At 35.3% G+C, this 24279-nt stretch overlaps 1 protein-coding gene across 1 annotated transcript in view; it reads right to left on the bottom strand.

The window, feature by feature from the left end:
- Nucleotides 1-24279, bottom strand: part of LOC149781475 (transmembrane protein 47-like) — a 58702-nt gene that overhangs the window by 4210 nt on the left and 30213 nt on the right. The window contains exon 2 of the mRNA XM_089935566.1: nt 2632-2703. Within this exon, the coding sequence (XP_089791692.1) occupies nt 2632-2703 (72 nt within the window). The remainder of the gene's footprint in view (nt 1-2631; nt 2704-24279) is intronic.

The raw sequence follows: 24279 nt of genomic DNA, 5'->3' as shown, positions 1-24279 counted from the left end.
TCTACTGGTCATGGATACACACGAAAAGGATCTCTCTCAATAGATATTAAGCAGATAAACATAATGTTTCATAAATAGTTTACCTACAAACATTTATCTGTTATTAATTCGCCGTATAAGGTAGTACTTTCTTTTTTAAAGTGCAAATACTACAAATTATCTTATTTAGCCATAGTCTGTGTCAGCACGCGTGTCAAGGATAATTTTAACTTTGGGATATCTCTGGGTTTTTTATCACAGTTAAGCATGCTACAGTATTTGCTAACCGTAATTAATCGGTTCTCAGCGTAATTAATCTGTTCTCAGTCCTGAGAGGAATCCGGTATACTGAGGTTTCGGCATATCTCTCTTATTTAGTGTCCTTTACATGCATAAACAAATCTGTTTAAAAATATATCAAAAAAGCGTTGTAAACTTTAATAAACCGGGTATCAGTTTCATTTCTAATAGAAATAGGGTTAGGGTTAGAGTTTTTCATGGTCTACTGGTTTTGTGTTTGTGCCCATGATACGTACATAATATCAGATTCACATCAGTCCATTACCAGTAAGATAAATTTTCCACTGCATTATATTGATAAAATTTATGACACTTTATATCAATGATATTGTTTTACAACATGTTTCGAATCATGCCGTTTCAACAATTTTCCCATTGATTTTCGTCCCCACCTCAATATTCGGGGAGGCTGCTTACAGAATTTCGGTAAATTTGAGATCATGTCGTAACAAAAATTACCTTTCAAGGACGCTAATTGACACACTCTGTATCTGATCTTTACTTTACTGGTCAAAAGTATTTCCCTGCTAGTCACTACGCAGTTGTCATATTTCTATATGTTTACAAGGAACCTTCGAGCTATAAACACCGCGCAGTTGTCATATTTCTATAAGTTTACAAGGAATCTTCGAGCTATAAACACTGCGCAGTTGTCATATTTCTATATGTTTACAAGGAATTTTCGAGCTATAAACGCTGATCAGTATAATGAAATGAGAAAGTAATTTGGAATGCATAGTACACAGGAATGATCCATAAGGCGTATTTGATTCCCGAAACAAGGAAAGAGGTTTTACCTTAAGTAAAGTATGTAAATTATTGACGTAAGTAAAGGGACTAAACCAAACAATGCACACACACACACAAACATACACACACCATTTAAATAAGAGTTACACATTGAACATACACACACAAAAAGTTTGTACATAGTTACAAATCTTATATGCAAACACAAAACATGCATAGTTACAAACTGCAAATACACGCACAACATATTGTATGTATAGTTATAAATTGCACAATTCACACACACTTCACACACAAAACATATTATGCAGAATTACGCATATCACATACATAAAAATATAACATACACCTCAAAATTGACTTTATTCATGATACTCTTGATGAATGGTAGTGTTACAGAGTTAATGCATATTTTAGTAGCAGTGTTCCTCTGCAGTTCCCCTATTGGCCAGAAGTGTCCCTGACCGTTGTCTTGTCCTTAGGAGATATGTGCCTTATGTATTTTTGTACTTAGCAGTATATATGGCGAAATAAGTGAGCTTCTTTTCCTTGAAAACTCAGATTATGCGCTTTGGTAGCCTAGTGGTCTTCAGTTACTATGGACCTTCAACAGGAGCGTCCTTTTATACTCTTCATTGGCCTGGTTGTCTTTATTTGATATAGCCCTTTGAAAGCGATAATCTGAGTTGGCCCTTCGGTAGTTGGCTTAAACTGCTTTATGCCATTTTCATCGAAAGGCATTTTACATTATCCAAAATAAATGCTCCTTCTTTAATTTTCGTAATACGTTAGGTTTTTGTTTTTGTTTTCTTAAATAAAACAAAGCTGGCACAGGCGATTTTCGTTTTAAAAAATCGTAGATTTGCATAAACGTTGTAAGTGATGTTAATCGTTTTTCTTTAGGCGTGTCAGAAAAAAAATGTTTTTTGTTGTGCTTCGCCAGCTTTAAAGTATTTTGTAAAGGCGTCTGGATAGTTATCGCCCTTTTACACATCTCATGGACAACACGGTTAAAATATATCGCTATAGCTGACAGTGCTTTTGTAGCAGAGTCGTACAGAAGCGTAATATAGACTTACTATCTTTGATATTTATTGATTTTCTTTCTTCCCTTTCTTTTCTCTTAAAATTTTAGGGATATATTGCCTCCATTTTAAATTATATAAATTGTGCAATATCTGTTCAAGAGAAATTTTGTAATAAATTCTCCTTTCCAATTGGAACAATCATTTTTAATTTTCTACACTCTTTCGATTTCATCTTCAGAAAATATGATATGACTTTTAGCCTAAAAAGCAAACTTTCTTTGTGAGATTCAAATCTTTGACATATTTTCGGCATCTTTAACGCTTTATACCTTGGCGACATCATCGCAACATCAGACAATAAAATAGTTTCTTATATAGATCTCAGTGTAGTCATATGCGGCGTGTTTCATTCTTATATCCCACAATATGGCTTAATATGGCCTGTTTCGTTCATTCTAATACATTTAAACTGGGAGTTGGGAAGGGTATTCTGGATTTTTATTCAAGCTTAGATAAGTGTGTTACAGATCTTGTCCTTAACTGGAGTAGAAATATGTGGAGAACGGTGTCATACAAGGACGTTTAGTGAGGCAGCCTTTTTCATTGGTGCTCCAGTAACAGGCACTCCACATACTAGTCTGAAACCCTGGAATGAAATAAAGGGTACATTAATCAGTGGTTACATTAATCAGTATCGAAAAATTTATATTAAAAAAACATGCTGTTACTATTCTATGGTCTGAAACGAAGTAATAGAAAAATGCAAAACCAAAAAGTTTAGTAAAATTCAACAACTAATTTATTTTTCTAGAATACAAGATGAAAATTTAAAAGGAACTTGCATTATTGCAAATTAAACCTCAAATAATCCAAAAGTTATATTAGAAGTCCAAAAGTACAGTGTTCCGAATAATTTCTAGAATTGAATGTACTGATCTACCAATAGTCTTGGATGAACTGATGTGCCCACAGTCTTGCTGTAATACTATGATATGTTTCGCAACTACAATGATTAATTATTAAATGATTTCTCAAATTATGTCGGAATACAACTGAATTTAAAGTATGAATGAAATAATTGTGTTTTCTTCAAACTTATATAAATGCATATGACATAATAAGATGACCCGGGTGTGGCCCATTTTGTCCATCAAAGTCGTAAACAAGTTCTCTTTTAGAACATTGTAAAGCTAGAAATTGCAATTCAAATATTAGCAAACAGCTTACTTATAACTTACAAAGAAAAGCTGATACAGCTTCTAGAACCTTCTAAAGTCATTAAGACCATGTCAATATATTTGTATTATCTTAAAATAGATCTACAATCATGGAAAAAGTTAGCTATATAATATGTTGTTTATAAATGACCCTCAGAATTTATAATCATAGACAAACGTTAAACACACTATATATATATATATATATATATATATATATATATATATATATATATACATAACAATTACGTTCTGGGTTAAGGCAAAGGTAAGATAAATACTCAGTTTTCATAAAGGAAGTTGATGTGCACGAAATATAAGCAGAACTTATGCGATAAGTAGCGTTCAGTGGATCAACTGATATCATATACCCATTTGGAATGATACAGGTTTCCTGATCGTCGTACTATGTTGATAATTCGTGTCTCACATAACTTTAAAATATAACCATTTATTTATTCGATCTGCATGTCGGGGACAAAGACATAGCATATAGTGTACTTGTTTCCCTGTCTTTTCATGAAATGATTATAAAAGAAAAAAAAAAAAAGAAAAAAACAAAAACAAATGAATAATAGGAAACGAAATAAGCAGACAAAATATTTTGCACAAAGATCATTTCTTCTAAGAGACAGGTCTGTTTTTTTTTTACACAGTTCCTGATTGTAATTTTAAAAATCACAAAATGTATATACAATTTTAAACAGATGGTCTCTGTGGAAAAACATGTCAACTCCAACAGATGGTCTCCGTGGAATAACATGTCAACTCCAACGAATACTTTGGTACTGGATGTTGTAAATAAGATTAGAAATTAAGATGGTAAGAAGAAGTATTTACATTCAATGAAATGATTTATACAAGCATGCCATTAAATATACAGTCGGAAAAACGCCATTTCATCCTGCAAGTCAGTAATGTTTCATTCAGGTAGAATACGTAATTGAAAATAACAAGGCGATTAATATGGTGAACAAAACCAAACTTTGCCGTTATGGTCTACAAGATACACGTAAGGAAGTTGTTTACAATGCTTCAAGAATAAATATAACTTCAATTTTATATTGGCGACAAAAACAGTCGTGGCCAGTAGAGGGTATATTGAAAGTGTATTCTTACAGAAATGTCAAAAAGATGTGACAAGTAATCCAGAGAGAAATAGCTACTGGAATGCCGCGAAGACACATATTTCCCCTAAATTTCTGGATGTTTACACGTGTGTTCTAAATCACTGCAACCAAGACCAACTTTATTGTACTTTCTCATAAAAGAACGAATGACACTGAAAAAAATACAGCGATGTACACGGTTACCATGGATGCACATATTTCCCATATTCATATTTCGATGAGACCAATTATTAATTTCCCATAGAAAGTATTGTTAATATCCTAAAAATGTAATATAATTTATGAAATAGATTGGTATATATACCATAATAAGTTCAATTTATGGGAGTTAAAGAATTTTTTCAGCCTTGAAAAAGAGGTGTTTTATTGACTGTCACGATGATAAAAATGTGGACTCTCTGGTCTGCATATAATAACATAACCTCATATCAGGTTTTTCTTTACAGAAACATACTGTAATGACGGGACGCACGCTGTATGTAGTGCTACATGAATTATGGTATTAACTATACACGTCATTTCGCTCAAATAATGATCGAAAAATTCTGTTACATCTCCGAGATGCAGATGTTATAACAATGAGCAAGTGCAACGGCTACTTTCGGTTCAACTGGTTCTGCATTTGGCTCTTCTAATTTAGTTTTTACTTTTGTTGGCTTTCTGTCTTCGGATTTAATGACAGGGTAGACTATACAGGTCATACTGATGTTGACTTTGATCAAGGTTTCAACCTTTGTCAGTTCTTTTCTTCAACCCTCAAACAAATTTCCAACTCTTCTGCATCCAGTTTTACTCAGGACCTGGCACGTCACCTAACCATACAACAAATTTCCAGCTCTTTGGCATCAATATCTAGCATATCAAAGAAAGATATGTGTATGTCATCAATCGTGTTGGACCAAGCTTCTAGCATTTCATTAAACATTTTAAACTTGTTCGAAATATAGCTTCCTCAGTTGAACTGTTCTTAACATTGACTGGACATTTCTCAACAATATTTTGTTGTCGGACTTATTGCTGCTGTTGACATTTAAATGTCAAACATAAATTTTCTTGTTCTTTCCTTTGTTGTGCTTCTTTCGTAATTATGGTTAACATCTTTTCAGGTCTATAAAATTAAATTCTTCTAATTGTGTTGCCTTCTTGTCACATGGCTAACGCACACTAATCCATATATGCATGAGGGCAAGGTTGACAGTGTCTTGGCATTATTAACTATTTAAGTAGGGAACAAACTACATTTCCAGTACCACATACAGAGACTACCTATTCAGTATACAATATATCAATGCAGGAAGTATTGTTACTTTTTGTTACTAAACAATCATTGTAGACAATCATAAACAAATATTTCAACAAGTTCTAATTCAATAAATATATAATTCATAATCGTTAAGGACACTGCCTTTTGAATCTCTGTCGTATTAATTAACTGCGTGATATATTATGGATTAAATACTGGAAGCGGTATGGCGTTAAACATTATTTTGAATTCAAGAAAGAAATGATAGATGGACGGAGAGTAAAAGAAAATGTGCTAGTAAGTAGTTATAGAATGGAAGATGAAAAACACAGAGCCAACAAATAAATGGTGTACTGCAATTGTAGAAGTACGATATATATATATATATATATATATATATATATATATATATATATATAATATATATCCTCTGTTTTTACACAAATATAAAATAACCAATAAAATGATGATGCAGAACGTGTAACTCAGATTCATTGCCGAATGAAGCCTCCTTGGCGCACGTCGTCGGCAGAACTTGAAACGAAATTGTAGCACATTTGTGTTGATATGAAGTTTTATTCATAGCTATAAGAATCGTATTCTTTTATTTTTATTTATTTGTTTGAACGAGGGAAGAACATGAGTGAATCATCAATAAATTCTAGCAGACGAAAACAAACTAATGTCTTGACATGTAAAGGTCGAGCTTTTAACATATGGAAAATATGAACAACAGTCGAAAATTCACATTTTCAAAAGTTAAGAAATCAAAGATGAAACAAGTATAAAACGCAGATTAGTGATGCTTGAAAGTGATACGATGATCAAACGAAAACGTCCTATGCATAAACAACATGATCTAAGAAGACAGAGTTCAAGAAAATCTTATACTAAAGTTGCAAGACTGAAAACTGAAGATCACAAGGAAAAGAAGTGGGTTGCTCGATGTGTTCGAAAACTAATGAGAAAATACATATTCAGAAAAAGTCAATAACGACCTTTTAGTAGATGGAATAATTAGTATCCTTGTTTGTTACTTTATTGCAATGAGCCTAATGCAAACAAGATACTGAAGTAGAAAAATAATTTTTGATATGTGATGGCTCGGTTATCAAAATTGGACGGGAAAACATTTATACAGAGCTAGGCTTTGAAAAAAAGTAAAATAGAATATATTTTCTTTCCTTTTCGTAACTTCACATCACCTTCATTGTCCTATCATATACATATTGGCGACTTAAGACAGAGCTATTGCAGGCTAATCTCTTGCAGTAAATGAACTTTTTTCATTTTGTATACTATTTTGATCTGTCTGATCACAAAGCAAGACGATTCAGCAATGCATCACAGTTGTTTTAAAATTAGTGTCACTTGGTGAGGGAAAATAACTTCATACAGATACGAACGACCTCGAGAAAATTTCTTAACAGAAACTAATCTCCATGTCTGAAAGGCAATGTAGTTTCCATTTTGTTTTCTCTAGCTCATCTTTCTTGCTGCATGTATAAACTTTGTATGCAATAACAATCATGTTTACCATGACATGATATGAACTATTTTATGTTCAAATCTGAATATATATCAATGAAAATATATGAAAACTGATCACAAATAGTCTTTAATACGTCTTGCCTATGTATATAATAAAACCTTATACTATTGAAGTGATTTCAAAGAAATTATGAACAAAATTGAAATGACTGTATTAAATGCACTGTTCGATGAGTTAAGACCTCAATTTCAACAAAGTGTAACGTATTCAGCTACGCTGGCATTTGATAAAATCAAGTCTTTCTGCATAAGTATGAACTATTAAAAGCTGACTCTAGCATACAGTTGCCTAACGGCATGAAGAAAACTTAAGACATCTGCAAATTTGAGGAAGAATTCAACTTATCTGCTAGAATCCATGAAATAGCTAAAATGAAATACGTTAGACCGAGTATAGTGTTAAAAGGGAAAAGGACCAACACCTTGATATTGTTATAGTTTTACGACGTTGATAAATTTCATATTGTTGCAAAAGAAACTTTTTTCAGGCTTGTGTCGAGTCAAATTTGCAAATGCAAGGGCATAACATTTATATGCAATGAATCCTTTTCATAACTTGAAGACACCTAAAAAAATTAAACATAAACGATTGTGTGACAAAGTTAAGATCATGATTGATAATGGCTTAGACGTTGGATTAAAACATTCGTTGCTTAAACATGCAGTTTTTAGACTGCTTATTGTGACATTGTGTTTTCATAAAATAAACTGACAGTAAAAACACACTTTATCTAAACGTACCGATAAAACTGGAAGTCGGAGACAGAAAAGCTAAACAGTGAAAAGTACAGAGCACAATCTTCAGAATTTATTTCACAAGATTTGTAATCAAATTGTGAGCTGATTTTGTTCAAGTATTTTACAACTTATTAGGAATGATTTTAAGACCTGTATATGAAAATCTGTCAACAAACAATGCAAACCCTGTGATCCTTTCATTAGAGAAGGATGATCTATCTGATATTTGTACCTTAAGCTGCATATATGAAACATTTACCTCACTTTTATTCATAACTTCTCTGGCTAAGATTCATGCATATTTGTAAGAATCCTGATTACAAGAGCCTGGTGTAAAAATCATTCATAACGCGGATGAAATATACATTTTTGAAGAATTCATTAATTTATGTATAAGGCATTACACGACAGACCCTATACACTACTTAAGTGCTTCCGGACTTGCACATAATATCTGTCATACCACATTATGTATAGAGCATGAAATGTACAACGGCTTCGACATGTTTCTTACGATCGAGAATATAAATCTTAAGGTCTGAAACAGATATGCAAAAACCAATGAAGAATTCTATGGTGAATTGGATGGCATGTATTATGCGACGAAAGGTAATCATTCAATGTGTACACGTACTTATGAATGGACAATGTGCCAACATTTACTCGTTAAAGTCCTTTAGATCCGGGAATAATAAAATATCTTATATGAATAGGAGACACTTCTAGAAAATCCTCGAGGATATCGAAACAGACTTTATAGTAAAAGCTGTTTTGGAAATTCCCAATCATTCCACGAATATTTACGTACAAACCCTGACAAAATCGTAAGAGGACAAAGTGATGCGTGATCAAGCAAGATTTGAAATTGTATACGTACGAGGAGTGTTTATTAAATCACGAGACAAATATCAACAAATTATATTACTTTGATCACATGTTCGTGTTATGAATAAAATGGAAATGAGCAAAGTGGATCTATCACGTGCAGACGACGAATGTTTTCTCCCACAAAAGTGAATACGCCTATTGACAGTTATTCAGTTAGAGGGCAGCACACAATACTGCATTTAAAATTAAGGATATTTAAAAGAACCCAAAGATAGATGGAACACATACTAGATGTAACTACTGTAAACTATATGTGTCGGAAAAATAACTGTCTAATGAGAAATGAGTATGACATCACTAATCATTTAAAGCTACTGCCATACATATTTTCAGAGCTTGAGAATACATTAATACACAAAGAACTCATAAAACGAAGATGGAAGAAAAACAACAAAAACCATAGATAGTTTCAGAGCATGAGAACGACCTAAATTATACAAATAACTTGTTAAACGAAGATGAAACAAAGGCCCACGTATTACGAGACCAGGAAAAAGATTGGTAGACTATGCTCAATTCTGCCAAAAATTAGGTATTTCAAGGAGAAGGATAAAGGGCATTATGCAATACCTGAAAGAGCTACACGTATAAATGATATTACTGAATGAGTTTTAAGTACAGTTCCCTAAATATTTAATCATATAGGAACACGTGACCATGCGTCTATCACGTAAAACAAAAATGATAAACGAAACAAAAATGCAGCTGAGTAGACATATTACATCACGTACAATTTCAGTAACGATGAGAATGCGAATACAATAATTGACGAAATTTAGAGTTGAATGAATAAATAAAAGTCATAGTTAAATAATATGTTTGAGTTAGTTATGTTATATGTCTGAGTAACTTAAATAATGTCTGAGATAGTTAAATAGTATGTTTGAGTTAGTTATATTATATGTCTGAGTTAGTTAAATGATATGTCTGAGTTACTTAAATAATATGTTTGAGTTACTTAAATAATATGTCTGAGCTACTTAAATAATATGTCTGAGCTACTTAAATAATATGTCTGAGTTAGTTAAATATTATGTAGTTAAATTATATATCTGAGTTAGTTATATTAAATGTCTGAGTTAGTTATGTCTGAGTTAGTTAAATAATATGTTTGAGTTAGTTAAATGATATGTTTGAGTTAGTTATATTATATGTCTGAGTTAGTTATGTCTGAGTTAGTTAAATAATATGTTTGAGTTAGTTAAATGATATGTTTGAGTTAGTTAAATTATATGTCTGAGTTAGTTATGTTTGAGTTAGTTAAATGATATGTTTGAGTTAGTTAAATGATATGTTTGAGTTAGTTAAATAATATGTCTGAGTTAGTTAAATGATATGTTTGAGTTACTTAAATAATATGTCTGAGTTAGTTAAATAGCTAGTGATAATAACATGCTGAATATCCTTAAGGAATAAAGAGCTTGAAATCAAAGGAATAAATTTAGTTTAATCCCGGTACAAAGCTATAAACTTACACAACGACTGAATATACAGTTTCGTTGTACAAACACAGATGTGAAATATAAATCGATGCTTTGAAACAAACAATAGACACACTTGAGAATAAACTAGAATACATTATTCAATTCAATTAAAAAATATTTATTCAAAGAATCTTGCCTTAAATCAAGAAATATGTGCTAAAAAATATTTATCTTTATTTCCAATATTCATGTAATTAGTTCATGATTTTAATGGACACTGAATTTTTTATCTTCTTGAGTTTAAGTACCTTTCTATTGTGTTTTTTTTTTTTTTTTTTTTTTTTTTTTTTCTTGAATCTAGTATAGATCATACTTGTTATAAATTAGCATACACTGAGAGAGTATCGGCGCAAGAGGATGATAGTTTATGAATGTTTCAAAACATTTCCGGGAGCAAGGATATCGGAACATCCTTGGGCATTCGTGATTTTGAAAAGAAGAATACTGTATATCAGTATATAAGCTGAGGTTGTATGATACAGATACTATTTTCCGACTAATGCCTCATTTAAATATATAAGAAGTAATGAATATTTTTAACTATACAAGAATTAATGACTATTTATCACATAAATTTCATATTTATATAACACCAGACTGAAATGAAACTGCACAAAAAGTTGCAAAGCTTTAATTCAGTCTAATTTCTCAAAGCCACTTTAAAAATTCAAAAGCTAATCAAAGTCACAATGGATGGCTTAAAATTTTAAGCTTCTGTACTACTTAAATAAGTTCAAGTATTTTGGACGGTGGTACTACAAAAACAGAACACTCTCGTAGAAGATCACATTGTCAGAAAACGTTTAGCTGAATCTAATTATGATCCATTGTTAGATAACATATAAATCCTCAAGTTATTGAAATCACAATGATTTGGGACCGAATCAGTCATTGTTAAATAACACTGGTCAACAGTGAAATCATTACTGACTTGAAAAGGCCCTAATCTGTAGTATTTTGGTGTGCCGAACACGAATATAACCATGAAAAATTTGTATTGGCTCTCGTTTTGAAGATATTCATATACCTCATTTTCTATGTTTCACTGTGTAAATTTCTCCAGTAGGACTGCAGCAACATCCGGAATAATGATGTAACATTGCATAATACCATCATGCTCACATCATCCATAGTTGATTGCATCATTTTCTGATGCAATGCAATACTAATGCCATGCGGCTGCTGAAGTAAGTTGACGTCAGCAGTGTACTATACATGTGTAGGCCTATTATACTAATGCCAGGCGGCTGCTGAAGCTGACGTAAGCAGTGTACTATATAAAGCCCAATCAGATAGGTTCAGCATTTAAAATATTTTAGACGTTGTGTGAGACAGTTCAAGCTACTGTTACATAAAACTTATTATTTTATCCATTTACGTACAATAAAGAACAGTAATGCCTCGAAAGTGTGTTAATACCGCGGACAATTTTTGCTATATTTGTGGGGAAGTGACATTTGCCAACCAGAAGAAAAGTATCAATTCTCAAGTGAAGAAGGCATATCATCTTTACTTCGGATGCAAGGTTGGTGACCAAGACAAGCCTTGGGCTCCGCATATATGCTGTGCTACATGTACAACACAGCTTTCACAGTGGTTGAATTGCAAAAGGTCATCAATGCCGTTTGCAGTCCCAATGGTGTGGAGAGAGCCAAGCAACCACCTAAATGACTGTTACTTCTGCTTGGTTCCTCCTCTTTCCGGCGGAATAACGAAGCGAAAGAAGTCGAGAATAGTCTACCCAAACATTCCGTCTGCATTGAGACCAGTTCCACATGGTGAGGGACTTCCTATTCCAGAACCTCCAGCAGAATATTCTCTTGATTCATCTGACGAAGACAAAGGTGAGTCGACCTGTTCTTCTCCTGGTCCATCAGCATGCAGTGATCCAGATTTTCACTGTGGTGCATCATCAACTCCACACAGAATAACACAGGAAGAACTAAATGACCTGATTCGTGATTTGGACTTATCAAAGAACAAGGCAGAATTGCTAGGATCAAGACTCCAACAATGGAATCTTCTAGAAGAAGATGTCACAATTACTGCATATCGAAAGCGCCACCAGCAATTGGAGCCTTTCTTCAGAAAGGAAAGTAATCTGATATTCTGTTCCGATATTGAGGGCCTCATGAATGCTTTAAAAATCACTCATGACCCACAAGAATGGAGACTATTTGTGGACTCTTCGAAACTGAGTCTCAAGGCTGTGCTTTTGCACAATGGAAACATTCTTCCATCTATTCCAGTAGCGTATGCTGTCCACATGAAAGAGACATACGATAACTTAAGGCAGCTACTGAATTCCATTGAGTATAACAAGTACAGCTGGCACCTCTGTGGTGATTTGAAGGTAGTTGCCCTTTTAATGGGACTGCAGCAAGGATATACAAAATACATGTGTTTCTTATGCGAGTGGGATAGCCGAGCAAGGGAAATGCACTACATGAGGAAGGAATGGACTCACAGGCAGAATGTAGCCATTGGAGAGAAGAATATCCAACACCCAGCTCTGGTTGAGGCTCAGAAAATCTTGCTACCACCTCTTCACATCAAACTAGGTTTGATGAAGAACTTCGTGAAAGCCATTGACCGGACTTTGCCAGCATTCCGATACCTGCATGAAAAATTCCCTCGACTCAGCGAAGCAAAGATTAAAGAGGGAGTTTTTGTGGGTCCTCAGATTCGAGAGCTTTTCAAAGATGACCGGTTCAACAACTTGCTGGAAGGTGACGTGAAACAAGCATGGAATGCTTTTCGCCTAGTTTCTACAAACTTCCTCGGAAATGTTAGGGCAGAAAACTATAAGGAACTAGTAGAAGACATGTTGATGAAGTATGGCTGCAATATGTCTCTAAAGATTCACTTCCTTCATTCCCATTTGGATTTCTTTCCTAGCAACTGTGGTATTGTTAGTGATGAACACGGCGAACGTTTTCATCAAGATATCGCAACAATGGAACAAAGATACCAGGGAAAATGGTCCACTACAATGCTGGCTGACTACTGCTGGACACTCCTCAGAGATGCTCCCGAACAGCTGTACAAGAGACAGGCGAAGAAATCTAAGATGTAGTCAATGACTTGATTTTTTATAGGTAGGCTATTACAGTTGACCTTTTACTATTGGAATGCATTTCGTTATGTAAACATTAATTTCTTGCAGATTACAAAAAAACTAGAGCCAATTTTGCAATTTGACTGTCATATTCGTGTTCAGCACATAAAAATTGATAAGAATTGACTAATTTTATTTCAGTAACATGACTTTTGTAAAAATTTGTTGTCCAGTGTAATAATTAAAATGCATACCTTAGCGACATAATATCTAGAACACACAGTTTGGGACCGTATCAGTCATTGCTATATAAATAATTAAAATGCATACGTTAGCGACATAATATTTAGAACACACAGTTTGGGAAGTTATAATGTTTCTGGAATATGGAAGATGTTGAACACGAATGCAAAACCTGAAGATCGAATTGTGAATGGTTCTCCAGCAAATATTTGAACTTCCCAAAATAGAATCACAGAATCCACACCCACGACCAATCCCCAACTTCGTGTTCTTGCAAAGTTGACTCCTGGAGCATCCGATACTTGATTGTACGTGTAATGTATACGTGCGACTATTGTATACATATGCTACGTTTGAAAAGTATTATGAATATTTATCTTCCTTCCTATAAGGAAATTTCCAAAACTATCCACATTTTATGTACAAATTCTTGATTACCTCCAGGAAGGTTCCAGTTTTTTCACTTTATGAGCCAAACTTTTAGCATATCAATCAGAACTACCCCGTGATGATCATGAATATCGCAGGTATGTACTAGACCGTAACAAGGGTTAGTCTTTACCTAGATAGATTGGTTTTCCGGATTCTTGATCCATTCTCATGAGAGCATAACAAGTGTGTTCATATTACACAACTCTTAGTACCAAATAAAAAAACATTTAACATTTGTAATTTGCGAGCAATACGTCAGGCATTTTGTTGGAATGTATATGAGAAAACCAAACTGTGATACCACGGGCCTCTGTATAAGCATAGTCATCATATTAACCATGGTCAGTGTTGTATGACGTCGTAACTAATATGAGGACTAAGCGAAGTAATTTCATTCACGCACATTCAATGTGCCTACATGTTGCAGTCAAGGGGATTCAGTGTTTGCAGAAGAGAGAACAGAGTGGTATGATCTGGAGGCTGCATTTTGTGACGCTTCCATTGATCGATTTGAAATTCCGAGACACATTGGGTAAATCATTTTTTTTTTTTTTGCAATCAAAATGTGCGTCTCTTTATTACATATGCATGCTGGGCATCAAGAAACACAAATCTTACTAGATGTTGAAAACAATTCTCTTCCTTGGCCATAGTTAACTGGTTGGTAACGAAATAATATTGATGAACACGTTCGAGAGATGACCATTCACTGATGCCACTATCAATAATGGCAGTTACTTTCTGCCACAAACATAAAAATTTGAATCGATGCAAATCTATCTCAGTTGCTGATGGTGCGTCCATTTATTTGTCGTGTGCAGTGTACGCCCAGCCATTTAACAGCGTCTTCATCAGCAAGGTGCAGAGCCTGCAGTCAACCGGGGAACTTTATCAGTAAACAGTTGTTCACAGTGTGTGACATGGTCTGCAGAGCACCACAAATACATGAAGAGTCAGTGGCTTGGCCCCATAGGACAAGGTTGACTGCAGAACGACCCTGTCCTGTCCGGAAACGGCTCAGCGTGGTCCACAGATCTCGTGGAAGGCTGAAGCCAACAGGGCAGACAGATGGCTCAACTACGAGGGAGTGGTATACAACATATGTTGAATACCACTCATCACTCCATGCCGAAACAACCGTCATATCCTCTGGCAACGGACCTAACCAGTTTGGATGTTCCGAAGTCAAGCGGACTGCTGGATGTGATGTCTATGTACAATGGTAGTTTCTCACTGGCATAAACCATAGCCAGCAGTTTTGTGGTTGCTTCCTGGCGACGAAGATGGTGAGGAGGAATGTTGCTGAATATCCGTCCATAAAGATGTCGGTACAAAGAGCAAGGTATGTTGAAAGGACATGAAATAGTGATATTTGATTATATCGAAAGATGGCCAATTATTTGTAGGCAATGCGAATATTTAGAATAACCGACATATCTGTTTATCTAAAAAAAAATGTAGCACATTTTGTACCATGGACATATCAAGTTAGGACAGAATGTTCGTAAATATATCTGAGTTTTGACTCAAGGATACTCAGGACACTTATACGGAACTCATTTTCTCCGATTAGATATTACAGGTACTTAAGAATGGATCAGATCTTCCATGTGCTAATGTATCCACTGGAAATCTGGACAAGAACATTTGACATGAAAACCTTGATTTCGATAGCAGTACCATATTTAATAAAACACGGAGACGTAATACGATTAATTGGAATATTCTTTCAAGATCATTGTCAAAATATGATTCGACTCTTCAGCAGGTTATAAATTCGAAAGAAAAATATGCGTGGTCGCGCTGGGACTCGAACTGAGGCCCCACATGAGTACATCATGGACAGTGAGCATTCAGTGACATCTGGGATAATAATTGCAAAATCAAGCCTAAAGTGTTAATAGCTGGAACATAGTGGATGCAGCCTCATAGTATTCCGAATGCATATTAGGATAAAAGTGTGTTCATTTGCGTCTTCAAGAAATCAATAGGAAATGTAAAATTTCTCTTGTAGGGCAACAACGTGTCTGATAAAAGGCAGGAGATGTGACGCTAAATGAGTATGGTTTGACAAGCAAATTATCAGGGAAATTCAGATATTTTGATCAATGTGGTGGTATATAATGGCTGGTTGGTTAGGATGCAGGACTCACACATGGTTGGTTGAAAATATGTGTGTGTATGCGTGATTTTGATTTTTTCACGTAGCTTTAACCATGTTTCAGTCATATCTCTTAGGTGTTTGCAATGTGGCAGTTTATAGCGATGTCTAGCACCGGGGCGTCATGCCGCAGATATGTAGCATGATGTCCGACCCAAGTCATTATCCTGACACCAGGCCGACCAGTGTGGTTTATACAGAACAGTTTTGATTATGTGTTTCCCGCCTTTTGCCTTTATCTTTCTTTTGTCTCGTTTTGTGGTAACTTTGCAATATCTTTAACTTTTGTATTTTGTCTCATGTTGCATACTTGCTCTCAGCTGGAGATTATAGCAAGCATTTTGCCATTATCTTTCTTTTGTCTCGTTTTGTGGTAACTTTGCAATTTCTTTAACTTTTGTATTTTGTCTCACGTTGCATACATGCTCTCAGCTGGAGGTTACGGCAAGCATTTTGCCTTTGCCACTCTTCTATCCTAGCTCCCTAGGGGACAATAATAAATCCCCTTCCCTCCATAGACGAGCATGATCAGAGATAACATGACATTGCTGATGTGCTAGTAACATACATACATACATACATACATACATACAATCATGTACATACATACATACATACATACAATCATGTACATACATACATACATACATACATACATACATGCACACATGTACATACACACATACATACACACACACCCGTACGTACGTACACACACACATACATACATACATACATAATACACACACACGTACGTACGTACACACACACACACACGCACACACATACATACATACATACATACATAACAAAGTATACATGCGTACCAGACCGACTAGACTGATGTTATATGCCTATGTTATATTCATGACAGGAGCATATACAAAATCAAGACATGCAAAAAGTTAATTACACTAATAACAGAGTTATCGATTCCAGTTCGGCCAAAACGCCATTAATGAAAATGCAATATCTTCTTTTGATGTATGTAATGACATGATGTAGAGTTCAAGTGTTAAACATCACTAGCAGAAAAATTTGATCCCTTTCGTGAATATTCAAGAGGATTTAGGGCAAATTGGGTCGAATTATTCGTTTTGATGACTCCATACCTACAAATATACAATGAATCGGCGTATAGATAATTGGGTCGAAGAATAAATTTGGATGAATCCATACATATAAATGTAGAATGAAGCATCCTATACAAAATTGGATCGAATTATTCTTCTTGTTGACTCCATACATACAAATCCAGAAAGAATCGGTGTTCAAGTGCTACACAAATGATGTTTTTCTTAGATAGCAGGCACACAATTACACGATATAATTGAAACAGTGTGTAACGTTTCCATAATCATACACTTTACATGCAACTTTTGTCATAATATCAACTGTCATCCAGGAGTGTATCTTAAATATAACTGATGCGTTAAAGGAAATACAGTACCAGATGTGGACAAGTTTTAGTATACGCTGCAAAATCATAACATTTCAACAGTCATAATTTTCGCAGAGAAAGTATAGTAGTGAAGATTTTTGTCGAGTATTATATAATTGAGTATCGAAAAGTATTATTTTGTAGCATTAACTACGCAAATATTTTATGTCCCTAACTTGCTGCATTGGCTGTAATTACGAAAATTTAAAGATTAGCAATGGAACTTTCTGTTTACACTATTTCGTTATTAGCGCAGATATAACTCTCCATCCCCTGTGTATAACCGGAATGTTGGTATTAACAGGCCCGAATACAATTTACCTTGTCCTTGTTGTGCTTCGTTTTTGAGTAGTAATGACGAAGAAAGAATTCATTAGAATATATTGTTTGTTTGTTGTTTTTTTGTTTGTTTGTTTGTTTGTGAATTCAACGTCATTCTTCAGCACATAAGGGGCTATACCTGGCAGTTAGTATATTTGGTGGAGAAAGAGCCAATGGTCAACAGGAAGCGACTAATAAGCTCTTTCACGTACCGACATTGGCTGAGCCGTGACTCGAACCCACGCGGACTAAGGTCAGATGTGAGCGATCATTAAAGACGGACGCCTTTGATCACTCGGCAGTCCGGGACTCCGAATCATTAAAAGAGTATACCTTTGATAACTCGGCAATCTGGGACTCCGATTCATCACAGGCGTACGCCTTTGATCACTCGGCAACCCGGGACTCCGATTCATCACAGGGGTGCGCCTTTCATCACTCGGCAACCCGGGACTTCGAATCATTAAAGGCGTATGCCTTTGATCACCCGGCAATCCGGGACTCCGATTCATTAACGGAAGAAACGCTAGGGCACAATTGTTAGGATAAAATTATCATCACACCTGGATAGTTTGATACTAGAGTAACACGGTAATACAATTAAGACATCTAAACAAACGATCATGGATTCATCAATTCGTCTAGAAGATTTAATCTGGATAAGCTAAATCCATCTCCATACCTTCGAAAAATGATTTTCGAATACATTTCAGGGAGCTAAAGTAAATTTACAATTTATCGTAATGTGCATATTATATTTTGTAAAGTTTTTGCGCTTTGCTTTAATGAGGTATGATGCCATTTTTAGCACATTTTAGTTAAAAGATGACAGCCGTTATTTTGGTGTTGGAAGAGCCCAGGGATAACCAACCCAAGGGGAGCTACGGCCAAGCTTTCTCACAGATCCACGTTGGATCTCGAGACTCGAACTCACAGGGACAGAGGTGAAATGTGTGAATGGTTTGTAAAGGTGAACGCCTTATACCACTCTGCCATCCGGGGACACTATTTTGAAAAGACTATAGTTATGGTTTCTAAATAGTCCCGAATCTGACTCATCTGCCGTGCTCTTACATTTCTGAGATTATAGGTCCAAATACTGATTCACTGTTGAGATATGTACACTGTTAGGGTCTTATGTTAATATGGAGAGCACTCAAAATTTGATAATATTGACACATCGTTAAAAACAATCTATTCAAAAGCAAATTTTGACAATCAAATATGAAACTATTTTAATGTATTGTTTGACACATCGAGTTGTGGCAATGTCTGAATGATTACAGCCGTCCCATTGGTTTTTATTGCTGTCAAAGTATTATTTAGATCTTTGATTGTCATTTCAAATTATTGATTGAATATATTCCATTGAAATTAATTTTAAAGTCGACGACTGGCGTTTTGTTATTGTATGTTGTTTGGCTTTTTTCTATATATTTAAAACTTGGTGTATGAAGAATGGGTAAACATTATGACGTCACAAATGAAGACTGCGGGCATCCGATCAGAACATCGTTTGCATGGACATATGGGTTCGCAAGGTTGTTTGTTGACTGGTAACCATCCAGTGCTAAGTGTATAATGCGTTATCAACAAGGCATCCCCAAACTTCGAACTCTAGTTTTACGAGATTATCCACAACTCCTTTTCATAAAGGTTACTATGTTATTACAGCCCGTCCGCCCTGTCTGATTTTATCTAGAATTAAATTCTATTACACATCCATTTAATGATTAATATGGCGTTCGATACAGCTATTAAATCTGTATTTCCTTTCACACACCCAGATTCGAACTACTTTGGTGTCTTCTTTGACGTCCGCACGTGTATATTTTACTCCCTATGAATTATACTTTGATAAATCGCAATTCGTTTTGAATTTTAGTGATATAGTAAAGATAAATATATTTAGAAAGGAAAAGGAAGGGGTATGTTATGTACACAAAACTGCATTCTTGTTTTGTTTGAGTAGTGGGAATTCATTTGATACGGATTATGAATACGTCACTACCTGATGGCCTCGACGAATCCCCACACCATATAAATCTCTTTATATCCGCCAACTCATCAAAAAACACGTATGCATATATGTATATACTACGCAGCCGAGAACGCACTCGAGATTCAATATATCACGTCTCCATAACGTTTGGCGATGTCAATCAGAACACAAGCTCCACATCTTCATTGACCGTACACCAAATTGTGCGTTACATCATTACAATTCAGAAATAACTATTTCAATCACAAGGTGAAATCGGACCCTCCATTATGATAATGATGTCACTGTTGTATGACTGACATCACTGAATAACCATACTGGCAAAGATTTTTGGCGCAGATATTTTACTTGCTTCTGTTGTTGTTGTAGGGTTTAACGCCATTTTTCAGCACACGATAGGCTATACATTGCGGCCAGTATTAATGGTGGAGGAAGAACCCGGGAAAATGCTGGAAAGAACCACCGACCCACGAGAAGCTACTAGCAAGCTTTCTCACATACCCACATTGGCTGAATCCGAGACTCGAACCTACGCAGACAGAGGTGAGATGGCAGTGATCCGTAACGGAGAGCGCTTTAGACCACTCGGCCACTCGGGGCCCCTTACTTGCTTCTGACCTTTTATACTGTCATACCAGGTTAATACGGGTACTAGTCAATCTCGATAGGCAGAAAGCTTGGTCTTGTTAAAATACGGACAAGACTACTTGCGAGATCGCTTTGCTGCCCCGATTCAAGCACAATGAAGTGCTGACTTTAGCAGATATCTATGATTTAATTCAACTGCGAATTTGTATGACTAAAAAATGAATTTTGACTAGTAAAAGTACACTAACTTTAATATGTATTAAACTAGGGAAAACGAAATTGCCAGCCCAGGCAAATAAAAAATGATAAAATAGTTCAAATGTTATTTAAAAAATATATATAAAAAATAAATGCTAATTTTCTTTTTCCAATTTACCTTTTAAGTCCAGTAAGTTAAAATAACCCAGCAGAGCTATCAGATTTTTGTGTGAGTGCACATCTGAAATAAGGCCGAGCATTATATGCTGCAACTCAAAATACACCCATAATTGATACACCAAGCTAAAGAGAATTAAACATTATTTTGACAATACCTTTGATAAGCATTGTCTCTTTTTAAATAGCTTGAAAAACTGGGATATAATTTTCTTTTAAAATCGAACCATCTGCAAATTATGAAACCCTAGAGCAGAACCTTATACTTGTTACTTTTCACAGTTTTGTACCATAGCGCAAAAGCTCACGTCACTGTATGGTTTCCGTGGCGTTGCATCCATGAATTCAAACATCTCTGTTACAGTCCTCGAACGGTGAGATGTGTTTAGATGCCGTTTAAAGTTTACACCAATGTGTAAACTCGACTTTTACGCTCTATCTAAAGATGCCTTACTGCTTTAAATTATTATACGCATTCTTAAGACGCCAGTTTGACTTCAACCCAACTTTTCGTTCTGGAGACTACAAAACAATACTTCATTATGCATCAATGGTGGATAGAAAAATAAATGCAACCCTCGGTATCAGATTCTTGCGTTAGGCTTGAAGCAAAAATCGGATCCTCTGGTTGAATTTTCCTAAACTAAACTTATGCAGGTGAAGAACTGAATTAATGAAGGAAGCACAAAACCTAACTTCTCATAATGTCACTGACTGAAATTCAGCGTGAACATTGGAGATGTGTCGCAATGCTCTGGCAAAAGAGATTATACGGCATCGTATGAAGTATATCATAACCTTTTTATACATTGTCCATTTTTTACGGAATAAATAATTTGTTATTCCTTCAAACAATATGAGTGGGTTATTTTGGTTTTTAATATTTAGTAGTATCAGTGTATTACTTTGCAAAAGAGTGAGAGTGTATTCAGTTTAACTGAATGAAGACACTGGGCTTTTCCACTTTCAACACTATTCCTATTTCACTGCATACATATACTTGATGAAAGGTTTTCAGAGCAAACAGTATAGCTAATCTGTACCTTGATTCACACGTTAATATGAAATAGACAAAACCAGGAATAATCGAATGCAGCTTAAGCCACATTGACTACAGATTTCCTCGTTTTAAATTTTAATAAATTAAATATATATGTTCGTGTAGTAGCCTAGCTGGAAATTTCGCACCAACCCACCCCGGCAAACTTAATTAAGGTGTCCAATCACAATTTAAAAAATTCGACCAGTTCCGGAAATGTCACTTGTACTAAAACTTCCAGTCATTTCAAGCTAGTGCAATTAGATTTTACTGCTTTGGGAATTAGCTGCGTCATTTCTGGTGCGTGACGTAAGTAATATACTACATGATGCATCTGAAATTACGAATGTTTTATAAAAATGTGAAAAAGTGATGTAAATCAATGAAACATTAGTGGAGTGACCCCTGTTAGGAAATCGATGTGGTATAATGTTCTTATTAAAAGGAATTGGGAAGATACTGGGACAGATTTTACGGATTTCTAAAGTAGTATTGATTCACGTAGAAAATAAATTCAGGCAGATTCAGGATTTAATTTAGTGATCTGTGTGGTTATGATGTTTTTATAATATTGCGTTTGTGAAACTACAGTGGATATTATAAGCTTTCGTACCGGTGTTAGGGAACCCGCTCTTTATGAAGCATTTTAATATGATTGAAAACTCAGTTAAATTTCCTGTTCTTGCAAAACGACCCCGTCATTAGCGTGTTTCGGGGCAAATACTGTTAGAGATAATATCCTTTACATATTAAATGGAAATCAATACACACCCAAATTAAGTTACAAGAATTTTGTTATCCGCAAGCACGCCACACAGAACGAATCTGAATAACCTAATATGCAATTTAGTTTGGAATGTGGTGGCGCCAAGTACTCCTACCGAGTATCACCTGTGATATATAGCTTTCTTACTAACACATAATCACTAGGATTTGTAGTCGATCGTTTATAATTGTATTGACCAAGAATCTACAAATGCACTCTATTTGATGCGCATTGCCTGGCTGTAAAATTAAAACAGAAACAAAATTACAAAACAAGTCTAAAAATTAAGCGTGAACTCTGGCATATGCTTACTGGGTAATTAAATTATTGCAAGTTTTTAAAAAAAAAAAAACTTCTATGATATCATTATATCTTATCATTTTGTATGTTTCTATAGCAACGGATTATCCGCACATCAACTACCACCCATAACAACAGTCTAATAACACTATCAGCGTGGCAAGTGTGGGGTAATCAGTACAATGATCAGAATCGGCACAGCAGTCTCGTGTACGTCATGACAGGTTAATTCTGGGTAGCAGCCAAGCACATATCGATCTGATATCGATCTGATGCTGTTAAATCTACAGAGCAAAGCTTGTTGGATATTTACTCCAAACGTGATTAATTTTGAACTACCAAAATTGAAACACCTATACAAAATTCTGAGAATATATTTTCAAGAATTCGTCTACGGCTAAATTCAGACTCGTGTGAAAAGTAAATTGGATTTCATGATCAGCCAAGGGACAGCCAATAAACCAAAGTGCACAACCTTTTCGGCCAAGGGCCAGATTGCATTTTCTAAGACCACTCGAGGGCCGCAAATACAAATTTCTTTAATATAATGACTGTTCACGGGCCAGATTTCTGTGTTATTTTAATTAGCCCTGAAGGCTGGAAATAACACGTTCGCGGGCCAGGGGTTGTGCACCCCTGCAATAAACTATATTTGCTAACAACTGTTGTTGTTGGGCTTAACGCTCAGTTTCAGCACAAAATAGACTATACATGGCGGCCAGTATCACTGATGGAAGAAGAACTCGGGAAAACACTGGAAAGAAACCACCAACCACCTACGAGAAGCTACTTGCAAGCTTTCTCACATATCCGCAATGGCCGAAACCGAGACTTGAACCAACGCAAAGAGAGGTGAGATGGCAGCAATCCGTAACGGTGAGCGCTTTAGACCACTCGGCCACTCGGGGCCCCCGCTAACAGCTGTATCACTCGACTGGTGCTAGTGAGACTTATGATACCCATCGTCCTCAATCTTCAGTTAAAATACGAAATCTCTGAGCCTTTTCCCCATGATGCACCGCACTTACATTAAGCTACCGAGTTAAGAATCACTGTGAATGAGGGAGAAGTTCCAAGATATGTTGCTATGGTAATTAGGTCCTTGTCGTGCGAATGGTGTCAATGAATAACCAATCGTGAGACACGAATGTTGCTAGTTACCACATGATGTTGAACGCACTGATACAGGATGATTATAAGACTGTCAAGTAAGAAAATAGCATGCTTAATGCAATTACTGGCAAC

The sequence above is a fragment of the Sinohyriopsis cumingii genome, chromosome 15 (assembly GCF_028554795.1).
Source record: "Sinohyriopsis cumingii isolate HCF-2022 chromosome 15, ASM2855479v2, whole genome shotgun sequence".
NCBI lineage: Eukaryota > Metazoa > Mollusca > Bivalvia > Unionida > Unionidae > Sinohyriopsis > Sinohyriopsis cumingii.
The sequence above is the reverse complement of the archived record's forward strand: the minus strand, read 5'-3'. Positions and strand labels throughout refer to the sequence as shown.